The 20,385-nt window shown below is 36.4% G+C and overlaps 1 protein-coding gene across 2 annotated transcripts in view; it reads left to right on the forward strand.

The window, feature by feature from the left end:
- The window catches only part of CCDC88A (coiled-coil domain containing 88A), a 75,566-nt gene that overhangs the window by 35,454 nt on the left and 19,727 nt on the right, over window positions 1-20,385 (forward strand). For both annotated transcript variants that reach the window (XM_010186484.1, XM_010186485.1), the window contains exons 11-21: window positions 1,700-1,846; window positions 2,853-2,997; window positions 3,369-3,553; window positions 5,629-5,766; window positions 8,274-9,344; window positions 9,904-10,031; window positions 14,444-14,582; window positions 15,299-15,475; window positions 15,997-16,158; window positions 18,820-19,097; window positions 19,297-19,440. In XM_010186484.1, coding sequence (XP_010184786.1) covers window positions 1,700-1,846; window positions 2,853-2,997; window positions 3,369-3,553; window positions 5,629-5,766; window positions 8,274-9,344; window positions 9,904-10,031; window positions 14,444-14,582; window positions 15,299-15,475; window positions 15,997-16,158; window positions 18,820-19,097; window positions 19,297-19,440 — 2,714 coding nt within the window. The remainder of the gene's footprint in view (window positions 1-1,699; window positions 1,847-2,852; window positions 2,998-3,368; window positions 3,554-5,628; window positions 5,767-8,273; window positions 9,345-9,903; window positions 10,032-14,443; window positions 14,583-15,298; window positions 15,476-15,996; window positions 16,159-18,819; window positions 19,098-19,296; window positions 19,441-20,385) is intronic.

Raw genomic sequence — 20,385 nt, forward strand, 5'->3', positions numbered from 1 at the left:
CTTTCTCAAGATACGCTGACTACGGATCTTTGTCTTTGGAACACCCATTCTGGAGAAGGCTTCAGAGCTGCCCTCCCATGCCACTTAAAAATGAAGGCTGGTAACTACTTTCCAGCTCTGGATCTTTCCTCAGTGTGTGACACACTTCAAGCAAGATATTGTTGTACAACTTGAGCTCGTTGATAGAGGTCTAGTGCTGTGATTTATGTTCTCCAGTTTCCTCATATATGTGATGCAATAGGTTAGCATACATGAGGCTGTTGGAAAATCAGATACTATGAGTGGTGAGTGTTGACGTCAGCCTGCCTGCATATGAGAAAACCTTTGTGTGTGAGCTATGTGAAAATAATCTGACATGAGTGACTTTATAAACTGTATATATCTATTAATGTTGCAAAAGGGACCAAAAGCATATGGTTAAAAAATTTGATAAAGGATAAGAGGTTAATGTACAGGATTTGAAAACAGTGGAAATCTCATTTTTATCAAATGTTTGGTAAAAAACCTAAAATTTATTTACATGTTTCATAGCTTGTAAATGATCTGATTTTTCAAGTGTGCTTGAATAGAGACAGATGTTAATTAGCTGAGTTTACTTCATAATAACAATAATTGTAAGTTAACTTTTCTGTAGGGAGGAGTATGAATGATAAATATTTATATATTATATTCACTGATCTTTTTTCAGATTTAGCAGCTGACTGCATCCTGAAATTTGAAAAGTTTTGTCTTTAGATCATGAGTAAAAGTGCCAATTACATGTTTTTACGCACTAGTATATTAATCGGATGCCATTAATAAACCCTCTACGTACATAAATTAAAGCTCCTTAGGACCTTTGAGTATGATTGTATTTTAATAATGCAGTTGGATTTTCAGCATCGTGTCCAGACTTTGGGCTTAACTAAGTTTGCCCAATGGCCTGTAAACCTGATTATGGCCTGGAGAAAATTACTCAAGTTTTGTTTTCCAGTTCCTGCAACCCAAAGATTAGGGAGTTCAATCTGATAATAAGATAAATTACGGACTAAAAGGAGCATTTACATTTAGTCTTTGACAGTGGCCATAGTAGATGCTTAGAGGAGAGTGAAATAGCAGGGTGAACACTTGGTCATAAACCCTCTTGTGCTCTCCCAGCCTTCAGCATTCTCTGCTTAGGAAAATCATACTCAGAGGTGGTACTTCTGAGCTTTTTGCCTTTCTCTTGCATGAATTAGATAACTTCTCAACACATAAGCCTTTTCATCTACACAGTCATGTAGCAATAAGCTCCACATTTCAATTACATGGTGTGTGAAATACTTCTTTTTGTTTGGTTTGAGCCTGACACCTGTAGTTTTTATTTAATGTCAGTTTTTTGCTTAGCTGTAGTTCATACATGTGCAGTACATCTTTACAGGTCACATCTCAAATCACAGGGATATTTATGGTTTGATTGTGATTATTAACACTTTAGTTATTCTTACGGATTTAGGGACTATTTCATTTCTCATGTTAAATTTTCTTCTTATAAAAATTTCATAAGTTACAGTTATATGAAATTGCTATAAATTTGTTTTTTACAAAAAGTCCATTCCGGCTTTCAAATGAATGTTTTACATTAGAGCACAGTTTCTGAAACTAGTTATGATGTTTATCAAAGTTTGTATGAATAAGGAATACTTCTGTTGTGAATGTTTTTGTTGTTTAATTCTTGCAGGAGTTAAAGGAAGACAATCAAGTGTTGCTAGAAACAAAGACAATGTTGGAAGATCAATTAGAGGGCACCCGAGCCCGTTCTGATAAATTACATGAGTTAGAAAAAGAGAGTCTGCAATTAAAAGCTAAATTACACGATATGGAGATGGTAAGTGTAAATGGAGGTTGTCCAGGACAACTGATACACATTGAATTCCATTTTCATTTTTAATAAAAGAAGAACTTCTAGTGAAAATGGTGGGGGAGATGAGGAAGGGATGTCTTCATCTACTAACACTTTGCAGCTGTAGTTTCCTACAGTAGCTTTGGTTCTATCCAGGGAAGGAAAAATTGCAGAGGCAGTAGCCTTCTTGAAGGCAGTACAGTGTTTAATCTGATAGATAAAATATGATGATAAGAAATACAGAGACTCATTAGTAAAAATGAAGGATCAGATTTTTTAATGTGAAGATAATTTGTTGTCACTTAAATACTTAGATAAAAGAGGTTATTAATATTTAAAATTCTGGCAATATAGTGCCATACTTTTATTATTCCCAAAGTGATTTCTGTTTTTAAGCAGTTCTTCTCCAAAAAGAAATACAGTGCCATAAGTTACCTGGGTGGATTTTTTTTCTAGTTTTCCTGAAGTGGTGACAGGTTATTATCTTCTGTCTACTTTTACTTTCTGCAAAATACTGAGAGTTACAGCTGCAGCTTTTTCCTGTTAAAATAGCATGTGTGGGGAGAGGATTTTATGAAGAGCTAGATGAGACACTTTCATCATGGACCCAGCTCTGTTAGAGCTTTTTGCATTCAAGTAGTCTTATGATAATTTAGAGAACATTAAACTTTGCTTCTCTGTCTCTGATTTTTATGTGTGCTACCAAGCTGTGCTTATGTATACTTTCTTTCCTGATACTCTGAGAAGTGAGCTTTAAAAAATAGTAGTCATTGCCATAGGTTATGATGAGAAAAGGTTCTTCTCTGATTATTCTTTTTACCGGTTATTAAACTTCTCAGTTCTCCATGCTTCTGTCTGTTCCTCCGTGCCTCATGCTATATTAGCAAGTCAGAATGCACTTTGCCTTTCTGCGTGACATACTAGATACTGAAATTTTTTGTGCATGTTGAGACTTCTTATTTTTTAAGTTGTGTGTGCAATAATTTTTAAGGAGCGTGATATGGACAGAAAGAAGATTGAGGAACTCATGGAGGAAAATATGACTCTAGAAATGGCTCAGAAACAAAGTATGGATGAATCATTGCATCTTGGCTGGGAACTTGAGCAGATGAATAGGACTACTGAACTTTCTGAAGGTAAGCATAGTAATACTTGCAAATTGATAGAAAAAGTGAAAGCTTAGAGGCTGCACAGCATTAGGAAATCAGCGTGGTCATACACTGGATGCCATACCAAGGATTTGTGTAAAGTTAGATATCTACCTTCAGTTGCAGGAATCAAATCTCCACTGTGATTAGGAACTGTAGGATGGGTAAAACATTTCCTTTTATGCACCTACAGTGTTTTCTGTTGCGTAAGAAGGATGGGTTATTAATCCTAACTAGTTCCATTCACAAAGAAGACATTGGAGGACTCTTTTCTAATCCTCTAAATCTAAAAATGGAAAGTCCAAGAAATCCAGGCAATAAGTAACGTTGGTTTTCTTAATGGTATTTTTCTCTTACAGTGCCACAGAAATCACTTGGTCATGAAGTAAATGAACTGACATCAAGCAGGTTACTGAAGTTGGAAATGGAAAACCAAAGTTTGCTGAAGACAGTGGAAGAGCTACAAAGTGCAGTGGGTTCTGTAGAAGGCAGTAGTTCAAAGATTCTAAAGATGGAAAAAGAAAACCAAAGACTTAGCAAAAAGGTAATCATCTGCATATGTCTGAATTGCGTATGAGTTGCCTAATGTTGCTTGCCGTTTTCTTTCTGAAGGGTAATTTTATGAATTGCTGTTATTTTGGGTAAAGCATTACTAGGATCTCAATATTGTTATGGTGTTTGCAGATTTATGGTAAAAAAGAAAACTATCTCAAATAGATTTTTCTCTTTTCTAGTTAAGCTTTTTTTATTGATGTAAGAATGTGACCATTTTATTCAAAAAGGTCTTATACCAGTGAGGGAAAAAATATTAACATACTGGGGACTTAATGAGTAGTGAAAGTGTTTTGTGATACTTGAGAACATAATTTTAATTTTTGTAGTTTTTAAGCAGGGGAAAGTACGTGTACATAGATGAAGACTGTTTGAAAGTCTAAGGTGAAAACTTGATCGTGTGTCCTCATTTATAACTGAGAAAGAGACAAGATGGGCCAAGGAATTGATATGCAAGTGAATGAGAGGAGTTTGTCAGATTTTTCTTTGCTGATCTACAGTATTTTACTTTCCAAATTATGTATATCAACTAGAGTAATTTAGTGATATTTATAGATAATAAAAATTTGAAAAAAAAGAGGCCTGATTACTGTGGAGTCAAATGTCTAAAGTTTCTGAAATAGCTTTTACTTCAGCATATATTTTAGGTGTTAGACTATTTTTAGAGAAGAGTGGGTAAGAGATAATTAAAGAAAAGAAATTGAAATAAATCCCTACTGTATTCCATACTTCCTTGTTTTTTGTTACTTCTTAACAGTGCAGTATTTTTTTGCAGCAGCCTGTGTGCTGCTTTGAGTTTTTGTACAGTACCAGAAAGACAGCTTAGGAGGGTACAAAAACAAGTAATAGGTTTAAGAAGCAAGCAATGGTAGGTGCTTGTGGTTGTCTGATACTGTTCTTACCACTTTGGATGGCTGGTGACATGTCCTTTTTCTCTCTTGCCCCGAAAAACGATATTTTGATCAGCGATCACTTCTGCAGGAAAGTGTGAAGTTGAATAAGATGTCTGTTATGAATCCTGGGTACATAGTCTATTTCTATCAGGACACACTTTCTCTTCAAAAAAAAAAAAAAAAAGCTAATATAGAGTCTTAAAAATATGATATAGAGACAGTGACCACCAGAACTCCACTCCCAGTGCCCAGATGGCAGCTGGGAAGGCTCTGGATAGATTCTGTTCCCAGTCAGAGTCTGACTGCATCCCTGCTGGGGTGATTCAGCCAGTTATTACTACTTTGCAAAAATCAGTGAAAGTACCAATATCCATGTAAAAAAACATGCATTGGTCTGCTGAGCAAGGGACCAGGAAAAACTAAATTAGAGAGGAAGAGAGATGGAAGTAAATGACTGGTACCGACCTAATTGATGCCATGTTTTTGTGTGTTTTCTGATCAACAAATTACTTCACGGAGGAAGAAATTCCATTCTGCTACCTTTTTTAGATTTTATAGTATTATTTAGCAGCAGTCTAAGATACATTTCAGATAATTTGTTTCTGAAAGTATTCCCCCTGCCTGTGGTTATGCCTGCACACCTCTAGGACTGGGGAATGTGGATGATGGAGTTCACGTAGCGTATAGACTTTCCAGCAGATGATTGTTTAAAAATACAATGTGTTGCTTCTAAGTCTATAATTATAACTTAGAAGTGACAGAAAAATCACACTTTGTTATTTGTAGTCATAAATAGTTTTGCTGTGTGGTGACACTAAGAAGTAAGATCAAACAACTTTTGACCTTTGTAAGCTAAAAGGAACTTGCAGGAGCAGGATAAATGTGACTAAAATAGAATTTTAAAAGAAAAAGATGCTTGGGAAAATATCCTGAGCCTAATAAAATCTGACCTTTATTTAATGCAGAAGTACTTTATGGATATAATCTTCTGAGCCAGGGAGAAAATTCTGGCAGAATTAAATTTATTCCTAGAAGAGATGGATTGTTTCAGAGAACAGAAAATTCCATTTTATTCTTTCCTTTAGCCTTCTTTATTCATTTCTATAAGGGTACCTTCAACCCAGCTAACGGTAATACTATGGTCATTTTAAAAAATTTGTTTCTTTTTCCCTAGCTTGAAGAGCTAGAGAATGAAATTAGTCAAGAGAAGCAGAGTCTTCAGAACAGTCAAAATTTGAGTAAAGATTTGATGAAAGAAAAAGCACAGCTTGAAAAGACACTTGAGGCACTGCGAGAAAACTCAGAACGACAAGTGAGTAGCAGAATCAAAAGTCTTAATGCTGCATTGTACAGTACTGTTCTCTTTCTGTAGTTTTTTGCAGGCATAAGGGGATTGTACAGGTAGCAGATTTGCCAAAAGCATGTATCTGCAGCAGAATAGCTTCTCTAAGACCTGCAGCCAGTGAGAGGCATGACTCATTTTTAGCTGAGACTTTACTGTTAGTTTTAGAACTTTTTACTGTTTTGTAACGCTTCTGTGGCTTTCATGAGCCGTGCATTTGCTGTAGTTGGTGTAGCTCAGCCAGAATAGAAAATTGGGAGCTTCGGAGGTAAGCCAAACACCTCTCAGTGGAGGAGAACAGGTTCCAGACAGCTGGTCAGTGTTTCAAGTAATGTTGGAGTATTAATGAGAATTACAGCAGGCTGTCCCTCAAAAGGACCTGACAAAGACCGGTGTAGCAGAGCTGGTCTGCTGCTCTGCTGCTGACTCTGTTTCTCCTTTGTCTCTCACAGTCTTGTTTATCTGGGGTAGGAACCATCATATCCAGCTTCATAATATTTCACTATACTAGAAAGTGTTCAAGCTTTACTTTGTAGGTGGATAGCAGAATTTAATTTTGATTGCCCGAAACTGGCATCAGGGCCTTTGTAAAAAAAGATTTGAGCTGTATTTGTGAGGGTACTGAGTATCACTGACAGATCTGTATCTAATGGGTGCTGACATCTTCTAAAGGTCTTTGCAGAGCAATTCAGAGGACCTGTGGAAGGCAGCCACTAGGAAACAAGAGTTACAGAATCTTCTGGAGATCCCATCTTTAGTAATCAAGTCCTTCAGAATTAGAACTGTAGTTACCTTTTATAAATTCCACTGATACTTCTTGATGAGATTTACATTTTTTAGTTTAATTTAAAAGTACAATGTTTAGGAATAAAGAATATTGTATTTCAAAAATCCTGAAAATTTTTAAAGGCCCAACTTAGTCAGTAAATGAAATTCCAGACCTAGAAAAGAAAATGAAAAAAAACCTGAAACCCAACCTAAAATTATGCTTGGCACTGAAGTTTTACTTTCATTTAAAGAGAACAGTGGGGATAATTTTAAAGAAAATATGCCAGCTTGTCTTGTTTAGAAGTGTTTATTATTACAGTAATTGATTTATACATTGTATTTTAGGAGTGCTCTAGGGGCAAAGAGGACTAAAACTTTCTGGAATAAGTTGTAAGTCCCAATTCAGTCATCAGGGATACATGCGTTGTTTTAAACGTGTTGGAGTAGGGCTGACATTTCAGTGGGACTATCTCTGCTTAAGAATAATAAATCTGGGAGCTGTGATGGGTTAGCAGCATCTTTCATGTCTTTTACAAATCCTATGCTGAAACTAATTGGAGGGCATTGTACAAGGTTCATCTGATGTAATAAAAAATTACGGAGGCATTGATAATGATTTTTTTTTTTTTAAAGTTTGGGTTATAGAAGCGGAATTCATGAAAAGTAGTTATGCAAGTTCAGCAACATACCAGGTTATATAAAGAAGTGTTACAAAGTTGTGGTTTTAGACACCTGTTAATTAGTTACTTATTAATCATTTCAGAACAGTTTGACATTGCTGGGAACAGAGCCATAGATCCTGTAATTAATAGTTACATTCAGGCTTAAATATGAAAGAACAGTCTATAATTTTCTCAGTCTTTTTTTCATTGCAACTAGGACTTTTGCCTTTCTCCAAAACAGTTTGTTGTTGAAACATCCTTTATGCTGTGCTATTTGTGTTTTCTTAAATATTGAACTAACCAGTTTTCTGGATTTTGCTGTCTGTTATTACATACCCAAGTAATTTCAAATTGTTTGGAGTAACTGAAAAAGTATTTAAATGCTGCCTTTGTCCTTGAAGTAGATCTGGGAATATGTTACCATTAAGTTACAACTTTCTCTGGAAGCTGTTTTGGAACAGCATGTCCAGGAGTTTTTTGTAACTCAAAAACTAATGTAACATTGATGTGTTTCTTCCAAAAATGTTATTGACTTGATCAGGATGCCCTCGTATCCCACAGATCACCTCTATTTTTGCCAGGTGAAATAAAGACACTTTTGCAGCTCCCATATCTACCTCAGTCTGAAGTTTGGGTTAGAGCTGGACTGCAATTTTGTTCTTTGTGGACAAGCATGTCTGGAAATGAGAGTTTAAGAAAAATAATCTAAATCTGGGTAAACACAAATGAAAATTAAATAAAACTAAGAAATAGATACAGTTTTGTTTTGGTTTGTGGTTCATTAGTCTTGGTTTTATGTTATCTGCTGATAACCAAGAGGAAGGTATTTGAAGATCCACTTATTTTGTTGTCAAACTCTCACCTGCGTCCATACGCAATGTTTGTAATGCTGCTAATAGATACCAGTAGAATAAGATTTCTTTTTTTTTTTTTAACATAAATGGGAAATATGGTGTAATCTTATTAGTAGCTTTTAGTTTATATGTGGAAGTAATTACTTGTTGGCCTGTTGCTCACCAGAGTTTACCATTTTCCCTCCCAAATTAGATTAAGCTATTAGAACAAGAAAATGAACATTTGAATCAAACTGTAGCTTCTCTGCGACAACGCTCACAAATCAGTGCTGAAGCAAGAATGAAAGAGATTGAAAAAGAAAATAAAATCCTTCATGAGTCTATTAAAGAGACCAGTAGTAAGTTAAATAAGATTGAATTTGAAAAAAAGCAAGTCAGGAAAGAACTGGAGCACTATAAAGAGAAAGGGGAGAGAGCAGAAGAACTTGAGAATGAGCTGCATCATCTGGAGAAGGAAAATGAATTATTACAGAAAAAAATTACTAACTTAAAAATTACCTGTGAGAAGATCGAGGCCCTAGAGCAAGAGAACTCAGACCTGGAAGTGGAAAACAGAAAACTCAAAAAAACTTTGGATAGCCTAAAAAATCTCACTTTTCAATTAGAATCCTTGGAAAAGGAGAATTCACAACTCGATGAAGAAAATTTGGAATTGAGAAGAACAATTGAATCCTTGAAGTGTACAAACATTAAAGTGGCACAATTACAATTAGAAAATAAGGAACTGGAGAGTGAAAAGGAGCAACTTAAAAAAAGCCTTGAACTCATGAAAGCCTCATTTAAGAAAACTGAACGCTTGGAAGTCAGCTACCAGGGCCTAGACACAGAAAACCAAAGGCTACAGAAAGCCCTTGAAAACAGCAATAAGAAGATTCAGCAATTAGAAAGTGAATTACAAGATTTAGAGTCTGAAAATCAGACTCTGCAAAAGAACTTAGAAGAGTTAAAAATCTCTAGTAAGCGCCTAGAGCAATTGGAAAAGGAGAATAAGTTGTTAGAACAAGAGACCTCTCAGCTGGAGAAAGATAAGAAACAGCTAGAAAAAGAAAATAAAAGACTTCGACAACAGGCAGAAATTAAAGATAGTACTTTAGAAGAAAACAATGTAAAAATTAGTAATCTGGAAAAGGAAAATAAATCTCTATTTAAAGAAATAGTTATATATAAAGACTCTTGTGTACGCCTCAAAGAACTAGAAAAAGAAAATAAAGAACTCGTGAAAAGAGCTACCATTGATAAGAAAACCCTTGTGACTTTACGAGAGGTAAACAAAAATTAGTTACCATTCCCATGATAGTCTGTTTGTAATGAAATTATATCTGTATTTTTGAAAAAAGTTTGTATTTTGTGTTTTTCATGCTTTAGCCTGTTTATTATTAGCATCTTTAATTGTTGTAGTAGGGAAATTATTAGGTAATCAAAATTTATATAATAATAATAACCGAATGGAATAATATGACCATATTATATTCAATTCTGTAAGGTTGCTTGCACACTGTCATGGAGCTTTTGTTAAACAAACACTGTTCACATTCTTCATTTTAGTATTTATTTTGGCTGAAACGTTTCCCCTTCATCCTAATGTTCAAGACCAAATTTGAAAGGGAAGTTCCACAGAAAAGGAGGGAGTAAACAACTGCAATGAAATCGTATTATAGTTATCAATGTAATGTCTGACGTAGCTGAAAGCTAGTGATTGAAAGGGATAGTTAACATTTTGTTAGTCAAGTCACGTAGTGATAAAAGATTCTGGCCTCGACACTTTTAGAATTAAGACTACATTATTTATATGATAATACTGACTGTAATTTTTTCTGTGTAAGGACTTGGTGAATGAAAAATTGAAGACGCAACAAATGAACAATGATCTAGAAAAACTTGCCCATGAACTTGAAAAAATAGGCTTAAACAAGGAGCGTCTCTTGCATGATGAACAGAGCAGTGATGACAGGTGAGAATGTCAAGGCCTACCTGGAACAGTGTAGAAATTAGGATATTTTAATTCATAAAGATAAAATGGTTTTACAGGCTGTTTTTGTGCATACTCTTAGATTTTAAGGCACATTAATAGACCCAAAATGAAACTTCATGTTCTTTGAAATGAATAAGGTAGTTGATGTGCTTTTACATTCAGCTGTCTGTGAAAGTGAGTTACCACTTTTTGTTATTAAGAAATTTCTTGATGTGTGTCAGTAGGTACAGGTAATGTATAATTAAAAAGTTTTGTGTTCTAGTTAGCAGGAGGAATAGTAGCAGTAAAAGATAATAGGCCCAAAGCGGTTTTTTCCCTTTTTGACTGCTTGACTGATAGAAATGGTTTTTTTAATGCTTTTGTCACATAATGGTTACCTTAAACTGTCTCACTCTTTCCTTACAGCTGTTGCCTTCTAATTCTTCCTACCCAAAGGAAGCTGTTTGCATTCCCACTTACACTGACTGGGAAGTATCCAGCACTTGAGCATCCCCAAATCTTCATGCTGGCTCTATCACTCTACCACACCTGCCATTATAAAGCAGCAGCTACTCTGACATCTGTTTCCTCCACTGTATATTGTGTTCTGTCTTATCCTGCAGAGATTTGGGGAAAATGTGTGACAGGAGAAAAGCAGACTAGAATGAGCTTCTAGCCAGTCTTCCTTTCATGATGCTTTTCAGTTGTGCTCTTCACAAAAAAAACCCCAACACCCAAACCTGCTGTCATGATCTGATATTACAACTGATTGTCATGAACATGTAGAATGATTTTGGGCCCTCTATATCTAAAGAAAACCAAACAAGTTGGTTTTTTTTTTTCAGTTTCCCTTTCTTATTGCCAGTGCTATGTTACTGGGGTGGTGCCAGCATCCTGTTAATGCTTCTTGTTTTCTGCTGGTGTCTGTCATCTACCTTTCTCAGCTTAAGCATTACTCTGTAACATAGAATCATAGAATGGTTTGGGTTGGAAGGGACCTTAGAGATCATCCAGTCCAACCCCCCTGCTGTGGACAGGGATACCTCCCACTAGACCAGGTCGCTCAAAGCCCTGTCCAGCCTGGCCTTGAACACATCCACAACTTCCCTGGGCAACCTGTGCCATTGCCTCACTACCCTCACAGTAGAGAATTTCTTCCTAATATCCAGTCTAAATCTACCCTGTTCTAGTTGAAAGCCATTGCTCCTCGTCCTATCACTTGCTTTCTTGTAAGCCCCCTTCAGGTTGCTATAAGGCTGCTATAAGGTCTCCCCTCAGCCTTCTCTTCTTCAGGCTGAACAGCCCCAACTCTCTCAGCTGGTTCTCGCAGGGGAGGTGCTCCAGCCCCTGATCATCTTCACGGTCCTCCTCCGGACATGCTCCAACAGCTCAGTGTCCTTCTTATATTGGTGGCCCCAGAACTGGACACAGTACTCCCAGGTGGGGTCTCATGAGAGCAGAGTAGAGAGGCAGAATCACCTCCCTTGCTCTGCTGGCCACACTTCTTGTGATGCAGCCCAAGAATACAGTGCATAGTGTGTGTCTGGTTTGCCTTTAGGTGAATATACCATACAAAGAAGAGCCAGTCCTTGAGCCGAGTTGAAGCTTAAACTGCTTAGATTGAAGAAGTCCAGATAGAGCAGCATTTTTGTAAACTGTGTTCTAGATTCCAAGTGGTTGGAGTGAGTGCTCCCACAAAGGGAGAGAACTTTGTTCTGTAAAGTTGCTTTTACAAATTATACTACAAGAAAAGATTTATGATTCTACTTTTACTTTCCAGATAATGGCACTTGTTGTGCTCATACTTCTAAAGATCAGATGTAGTGGGTTCACTTGTTCGTTGGCTTGTAACATTATATGAATTGTGACTCTAGGTCATGTAATCCTAGTGTTTCCATCACATTTGACAGAATGATGTTATATTGAATCTATAAATGATAATTTTGAAGAAAATTTTGAGTTGCATATTTATGTGGAATGGGGAGTTTTATCAGCTTTCATTAAATTATAATCTGTAAATGAACTTTAACAGACTTCTGGCACCTATCACGACCTCTTTATTCCTTTGCTTACAGGTTAGCTATGTGTGGGAATTACACAACTAAGTTAATTTTCTTTTCATTCCCCCATGTCCCCATAGTTCTTTTCTAATGGGTGTTCCTTTATCGCGGAGTCACTGCAGATCTTTTGTTACATATATGTTATATATTAAGAACACAGCCCAGGGCGCAGCCGCAAGTGTTGCGTACTGGTTCACCAGCACTTGGCAAATGTCTTCTGCTGGCATTAGATCTCTTGTAATCTGGTGCTGCTCAGCTGCACTGTTGTAAGAACAGATCCTTGAAGCAGGAGATAATGCCCATCCAGAAAGGTGTTCATAGCAAACTTGATTGTTCAGCACTGCCCATGTGGAAGCACCACAAAAGCAGGTGGAATATTTGATGGTACAAGGTATTTGAATATCAGGCTGGGTATGATGTGCCTGTTCAGGCTGATCTGTGGGGAGATGCACAGGAAGCTTTATATCTCAAAGCTTACATTATCTAAAGCCTACCTCTGAGTCTAGGCTTGTGGCCACATAGTTTTAGGTGTGTAGGAATTTGAACTATGGTACTATTTCAAGCTTCTTCTCAAACTTCATGTAGAGCTGGAGGGTTGTGAATGGGCAATATTTGTTTTCCAATTGGAAATGTTGGCTGGTGTAAAATTTTACTCTGCCACTATCCTGCCTTTCCATTATTCTTAACTTTTTCTTTCATCCAAAAGGTACCTGAATTGCTTTCCTTATGTTATGACGTAGGTGAGGCATTAGCAATTATTTCATCACGCCTGCAGAAAGCTAGGTTAATTATGGCCAGAATTACTTCTTGTTATACTTTTATTCTACCTCTGTCATTTTGATGATGGAAATTTAAAAACTGTATTTGTTTTTCCTCTCCCTGATTGGAGAGAGCTGCTTGTGTTTTTTATTGAATGTTCTTAATAGCACTTCAGAGTCTTTCTGTTGGGGCCCAAGCTGACCATGTTTGATTAGTTAACTTTGAAGATTTTTCCGTTTTCTCTTGCCTTTCAAATAGCTGTTGACTTTAGATAGATTTATGGATTTTGACCCTGTATCTGAAATACCCAACTCTCAGTGATACTTGAAAATTTGTACCATCTTTCTCTATTAGGTGTTTAAAAGGAAACTGGATAATTGGTTTCTGCTATTAGTCTTTTTAATTCCATTTTCTACATGTTTGTGTAACTTTTCAGTAACAAATTCTTACTTGTAGCTGAATACATGCCATGGCTCAAGAAGATGAAATGCTATCTATTCTACTAGTCGTAGACTGCCTACTGTTTCTTAAGTCCCTGAGAATTTCTTCTCATACCTTAAAATGTAGGATTCTCATCTTACTACCTGATGCTACTGGACAGCTTTCTGCTTATTAATTCTCTTACCACTGGTCTTCTGCTCCAGTTCCTGACTAGATCTAATGCTGTTGTTCATTCAGGAGTCTCTTGAAATCTATTCCGTTCACTAAACTGATAGATCCTTCAGCAGTCAAGATTTAAAAGGGGAATATTAGTGGTTTGTCTTACTTTATCCTACTGTGGGGAGAAGTGGGATGTTTTCCAGATTCTGAGCACATGTACAGTGTCTGAACTGCTTAAAAGTGATTCATCAATGTGGTTTTCAGGATTTTCTAAAAAAGCTAGCAATTCATTTTAATATCCTGCACTGACAGTTTTCAGGAGATGCTGTTGTAGAACCAATATATCTTGACCACTTATCTCCTAAATATGTGGTTTGGGTTTTTTAGATACCATACAATATTATAAATATGGTGAAAATAGTGGAAGCTTTACACATCAGGAGTGGTAAGGGTCTTAATATAGCAGCAGCTGAGCTGAGTGAGCAATTTGCACATTCATGCATCAAATGAGTATGCACCTGCAAAGTACAGTGTTCAGTCTCCTTCCCTCATGCCTCCTCTTTGTGAGCTGGCAGGAAGTGGAAATTGATGAGAATCTTGCTCTCCAAATACTTCACATTCTAATTTAGTTCAGGTCCCCACTGGATTCACTGGAGTGGAGCCAGAAGGAAGAGTGCTGTCATCATGCGCACGCTAATGATCCAAATAAAGGCAGCAGCCTACTGGTGTGGCTGAACATGGCTTTTTGTATGTCTAATATGTTTGAAAAGAAAGAAGGATTCTAAAATGTGTTTTACTACCATCTTCTGTATGTTTTAGACACAGGACTTGATATTTATACTGAGGTGTCTTCATACTTTTGAATAGACTCAGCATTCAAGCATTTTTGAATGAGGCTATTAGCCTGCTGTTTCAGAACACTTTAGAATTTAAATACCTCGCATAATTTTTTGAAATACAGACTCTTTTGTGTGTGATGTCATTGATCAGTAGGTACAAGCTTTTGGAGTCAAAATTAGAATCCACACTTAAGAAGTCTCTTGAAATAAAAGAAGAAAAAATTGCTGCTTTGGAGGCTCGTTTAGAAGAATCAACAAATTTAAACCAGCAGCTCCGTCAGGAACTTAAAACAGTAAGGAGAATATCATTTTTTCTGTAAGATTAAATTACTTCTATACCAGCTATTTTTATTTCTATACTTGACCTTTTGTGTAAGACAACAAAGGTGGGCGTTGTTGGGGTAGCGTAAAGCAGGACAAAGATATGACTGCTTTTTAAGACTGCAGTAATACAGGCCCAGTGTTGAAATCACATTAAAAGGTGTTGACGAGTTTATTCATTGGTCATTGAATATGTCAGGTGGATAAATAACCTGAAGTTGAGTTGATTTGGGGTGCCAAAAATAGTGATTTCTTAGTAAGTTACATTTTCTGATCTGCCTTGAACAACCTGAATGGACTGGTGGAAAAAGCCCAAAACAAACAAAAAAAAACCACACACAAAACCAAAACAAAAAAACAATTTTCTAGGTTGTTGTAGTTTGTTGTAAAGTCGGGAGGATACATTGAAAGCAGTGAAATAAAACAGAAAATAGAGGTCTCTTTCTGTTAGACAAGTATTACACTGAGCCCAAGTGTTTGTTGTGTTTAAGGTATCAGTATCCATAAATTATTTATATATATTTATATTTATCATCTCCCCAAACATATACAGAAAGCAAATTTACATATACAGTAACATACAGATTGCACTGTCTGTTCTTTGAGAAGTGCTATGGTCATGTAACAAGTTAGGATGTAGAAAATGGTAAATTCTAAACCTAATGTAAGTTTTCCTAAATAATTTCAGGTGAAAAAGAACTATGAAGCTCTCAAGCAAAGACAAGAGGAGGAAAGAATGGTTCAGAATTCTCCTCCAAGAAGTGGAGAAGAAAATCAGTCTGTCAATAAGTGGGAGAAAGAAAATCAGGAAACTACTAGGGAACTATTGAAAGTTAAAGATAGATTAATCGAAGTAGAAAGGAATGTAAGATGTGTTTTTAATACTATTCTGATTTTCATTATTTGCTGTGAGCTGTTCCAGTAATACAAACGAGAGCATTGTTAAGAAAGTGCGCAGTTTATCACCTAGCTTACATAGCAAGCTGAGTGTGAATTAAATATACCTTATGAAGCAGTTAGACTCTGCACTGGCAGATGCAGTAGAGCACATAACCAGCATTTTAAAGGAAATGTGGAAACCTGAATTTGCCCTTTTGAATCCACAGATATGTTATAAATCCCTTTTATATAATGGTTATTTGTATGAATCATGGAGATTTCTATTTTTCCCTAGGTGCAATATTAGTTACCCATTTCTTCAATCTTAACCTGTGATGATAATACAGTGTGTTACTTTGTTATAGAAGGTGATTTACAGTTTTGATACACTCTGTAAATCTCTGCAAAGTCATGCTGCTTTGCTTGTTTTGGAGAAACAGTTTTATTCTTCTTGAAGTTCAGTAAACAGCTGTGAACTCAAATTTTATTTCTCTTTAATGTTCAAAGAATGCTACACTGCAGGCAGAGAAACAAGCACTGAAGACTCAATTAAAGCAACTTGAGACACAGAATAGCAATCTGCAGGCTCAGATTCTTGCCCTTCAGAGACAGACTGTTTCTCTACAGGAACAAAATACAACTTTACAAACTCAAAATGCCAAGCTGCAGGTAGTATTTTCCTATTTTGCTTTCAAAAATATTTTGCTGATGAATAATAACTTTTCTAGAAGTTGGTTTTAATTCCTTCTGTTTGTCCAATTTAAACTCTTGACTTTATCCCTGAGAGTAGAGTAGATTCTCTTATCCAGTCTTTTAAGATATTTTTTAAATTTCTTTTTTACTTCTAAATTAGGTCAGGAAAGTAGTGCATCCAAAGAGACTAATAAATTTAGTATTCTGTCTATTTTTATAAATAGAGGTTTGTTGGGTTTTTTTTAAGTAAAAGCCAAACCTAAGAGGAAAGTCAAGTTATTAGTAAGCACAGATTTGGGAAAAAAAACTTAGAAAACGACATAAATATATGAAGATGGGTTTCAGATAATTCAGAGGCAAAAAAGATAATGTGTGACTATGGAAATTACAAAAATGGTTGCTGCAGAGTCTCGCAGCTCTTATGGGCAAAATTAAGGTGGTGTTCTTCATACTTTAACAGAGTTATTAAATACATATATTTTGGTTTTTTTCTCTGATAAATGAAATAGACTTGTTAATAAATCTAATGCTTTTTGGAGCTCTTAAGAATCAAAACTACTTAAAGAGGGAATACAAAGACCACAGTTCAGCAGAAATATTAAACAATGTCAGAAATTATGAAAGGTAGATGGAAAGGTGAACGAGTCTTTAAATGAGTAAACAAGTAATGCATTTTGTGCATGCCTTAAGTTGTCATCCTGCCTCTTTGTGGAAAGCAGAGCACAGTTACACCACAGTTGCACTTTCTGTCAACCACACTGAAATCTAATCAGTGCACAGTGCTCTGCTTTGTGGCTGGGAAGCCTATGAGCAAAACAGAACATATGTGTGCACACTGTGTCTCGTCTAGTCGTTAAAAATTCGTGGATGTGGGCATGGAAATACGCTGTTTTAAGCAGATGAGGATATATCTCTGGGATTCTGAACTCTCAGTAATTTGTAAAAAAAACCCAGGAATATCTGTGTAGTTCCTTTTCTCCCTTACTAACTGCACAACAGTACAAGCCTTGCCTATCTGATAAAGCTGGGAGGGTGCATTAACTGTAGATATTTAAAAGTATTGAGGCAGTGAGTTGGGAGGAGAAAGCATTTTATTTTGTTTTTTTGGAGAACCTCACCAAGCAATGTAATTTTTGTTGTTGGGGATGACTGAATGATGACTGACCTAACAGACTGAGAAAGGGAGGAGTTGTCCTTGCTTGAGAATTCAGCTATTTTGCACATAGCTTCAGGCAAGGTACAAGACAACTCTAAAACAAAATGAAAGGTGAAATATGTTCATGAAAATAAAGAGTGATTAACTGTTGGCTAAATCTGAAGTGCAAACTAAGCTGGTTTTACGTGGACTATATCAAAACTGTTCTGTAATTCTACTATTTATTTTGATACCGATAAGGAATATACGAGTGAAAGGATGCCTGAAAGGATAACTGGGAATTCTGAACTAAATCAACCTCAGAATTCAGCCTAGGAAGTTTCACAGCATACATATGCCATCAGACATTACTTCATTTCCAGTGAAAGGTTCAGCTTTCTCATCTGTAACAAAGAATGCTGAGTTCCAACAGAAAGGGATTTGTTCCTTAGTAACAGTGTGCACTGGAGTGATAGATTATTTTTTTCCCGTTAATAGATACCCGGAGGGTATTAGAAGTTTCAGTAGTTTGTGTTTTTCACCCTAAGCCACAGCAATAGGAAAGAGGAAAAACTAGCCTAAGACAGGTCAGTTGACAAGCATGTTATGTATCATCAATTACTTAGGCTATCTGGGGATTAGATTAGATTCATCTTTCAGAAGTACACAAAGTGTTTTTGTTGGTTCGTTGGTTCGCTTATTTAATGTGTCTGATGTTGAAGGCTTTAATGTATTAATGGGCATTAATACTGTTCTGGCATAACTGTTGGAGAAACTGTACTCTTCTATAAGAAGAGTACTTTCCACCAAATCTCACAGCACGTTCATAAAGTGATAACTGACGTTACTGTTGTTGGAAGAGAATCATGAACGACAGTTCCTCAGTAAAAGAGTATGGGTAGTTCCTTCCAAGTACTATTATTTTATTCCCCTTTCTCTCTATTAAATGGATGCTACTGTTTTGAAGTCACATTGTAAAGGATATGTGGATACAACAAGGATTTTTATGGTGACAATAGAGATTCTGTATAAGATTTTTTTAAAATGTGTATCAATATGAATGTTCTTTATATTTTAGTCATGTCACAGATTTGGCTTGTGTGATAAGAGGATCACTGGTGATCCGTTTCTCTAAGATACTTCGATACTAGAGCTGTCAGTGCTGAGAGGAAAATGTGCCTCTCATCTCGATAGCACTTTAACAGATATTTGATGGTAAATAATAATTTGATTTCCCCCCCGCCCACGTGTCAATTTAAGCATATGCTTAAGCGCTTTCTTGCAATACTGCTATAAAAATATTCTGGAATATTCTGAATTGGAGTTGTCTGTTGGAATATAGGAAAGTGTTCCCTTCAAAGGTTGTTAGGTAATGGAATAACTAGAGGGTTGCTAAGATGCCAAGAGTTAAACTCAAGAAAACTTTTAATAGGAGGAGATAGACAAGATAATCCAGACTATGAAATTAATTTGCAACTTTTGTCACGTGTTTATGACTGCAGGTTGAAAATTCCACCCTTAATTCTCAAAGCACATCTCTTATGAATCAGAACGCACAACTATTGATCCAGCAGTCTGCTTTAGAAAATGAGAATGAAGCTGTACTCAAGGAGCGTGAGGATCTGAAATCGTTGTATGATTCACTTCTCAAAGATCATGAAAAGTTGGAACAGCTGCATGAACGCCAAGCTTCCGAGTATGAATCTCTGATTGCTAAACATGGAAGTCTTAAATCTGCACACAAAAATCTGGAGGTTGAGCATAAGGACTTAGAAGATAGGTATGATATGCATAAGTAAAATGAGAGGCTGTGATTCCTGAGCAAAAAGCAAAAAACACTGCATAATTAGTATGAATGAAATTAGTATTGCTTAAATATAACATTAAGATCTTCAAACTTCGGAAGATCACCTTTTCAAAAGAATTCCATATTCTCTTGTCATTCCAGAAAAAAACCTTAAATTTTATTTTGTTTGCAGGTACAATCAGTTGCTGAAACAAAAAGTGCAGCTGGAAGAATTGGAAAGAGTACTCAAGACAGAACAAGAGAAAATGCTGCAGCAAAGTGAAAAACATGAAACTGTAGCAGCAGAGTATAAAAAACTTCGTGATGAAAATGAAAGGTGAAGCACAAATCTGCTACATGTATTAGTAGAGCTCTGAGCACTTGTCAGTACAGTCTGAACAAGTGTTACATCCTCTCACATTTCTTAATACCCAATGTTGCAATTTGGGACATTTATGATGCATACCTTATAGCAGCTCCACTCTGTTGATCTGTGATACAATCATTTTAGAAAAACTAATCGAGGGGGGAAAAAAACAACAAAAAGACAACCAAACAAAAAACAAACAGCCCACAAAAAAATAATTAATATACCATGAGGATGCTGAATTTCACATAGCACCTTGGGGAATGCCAAGCACTGCGCAGTATGGCTGTAAGGTGTAGAGGGAGCAAGCCACTTTGCGTGAGTTGCTGAAGGGGCGAGATAACTGAGGTAGAAGTGCAGTGGGTGCCAAAGCCCTGCCTGACCCCTGTGACTGAAGTATAGCTTGCTGAAAGCAGTTGAGTTTAACAGTATTACTTACATAGCATGATACTTTTCCTTTCATGAAGAGGCATTAAGATTTGTTCACTTGGCAAAGAGGCTCACAAGTAAATGCATCCTACCTTTGGTGTTGTGTGAGGAGGATTAGTTGGAACTGGAGGTTGTTTTTAGAAAAGGATGTGGCATGGCCCTGTAGGGACAAAGGGGACCTGAGAGTCTACATATACAACTTTCATGATTGCCAAAGTTTGGACCATTCCTATTTCCTTACAGTTTTTGTTGGCAAGAAATTCTAGCTGCTTTGTAAGATTCTTGTGTTTTGAAAAGTGGCATCTTAAAACTAGCTGTGATGTCTGCATTTAGAAATCCTGCTTTATTTTGAAACATATGTAGAACCTGTAGTGTTTGACTTAAGAATGCATACCTAAGAAAATTAGACTTACGAGATGACTCACCTACAGTATGTGATCCTAAGACATTGTTATGTGTTCTACGGAGCTGTATAGAGCCCTGGAA

The sequence above is a fragment of the Mesitornis unicolor genome, unplaced genomic scaffold (genome assembly GCF_000695765.1).
Source record: "Mesitornis unicolor isolate BGI_N332 unplaced genomic scaffold, ASM69576v1 scaffold18936, whole genome shotgun sequence".
NCBI classification, from domain to species: domain Eukaryota; kingdom Metazoa; phylum Chordata; class Aves; order Mesitornithiformes; family Mesitornithidae; genus Mesitornis; species Mesitornis unicolor.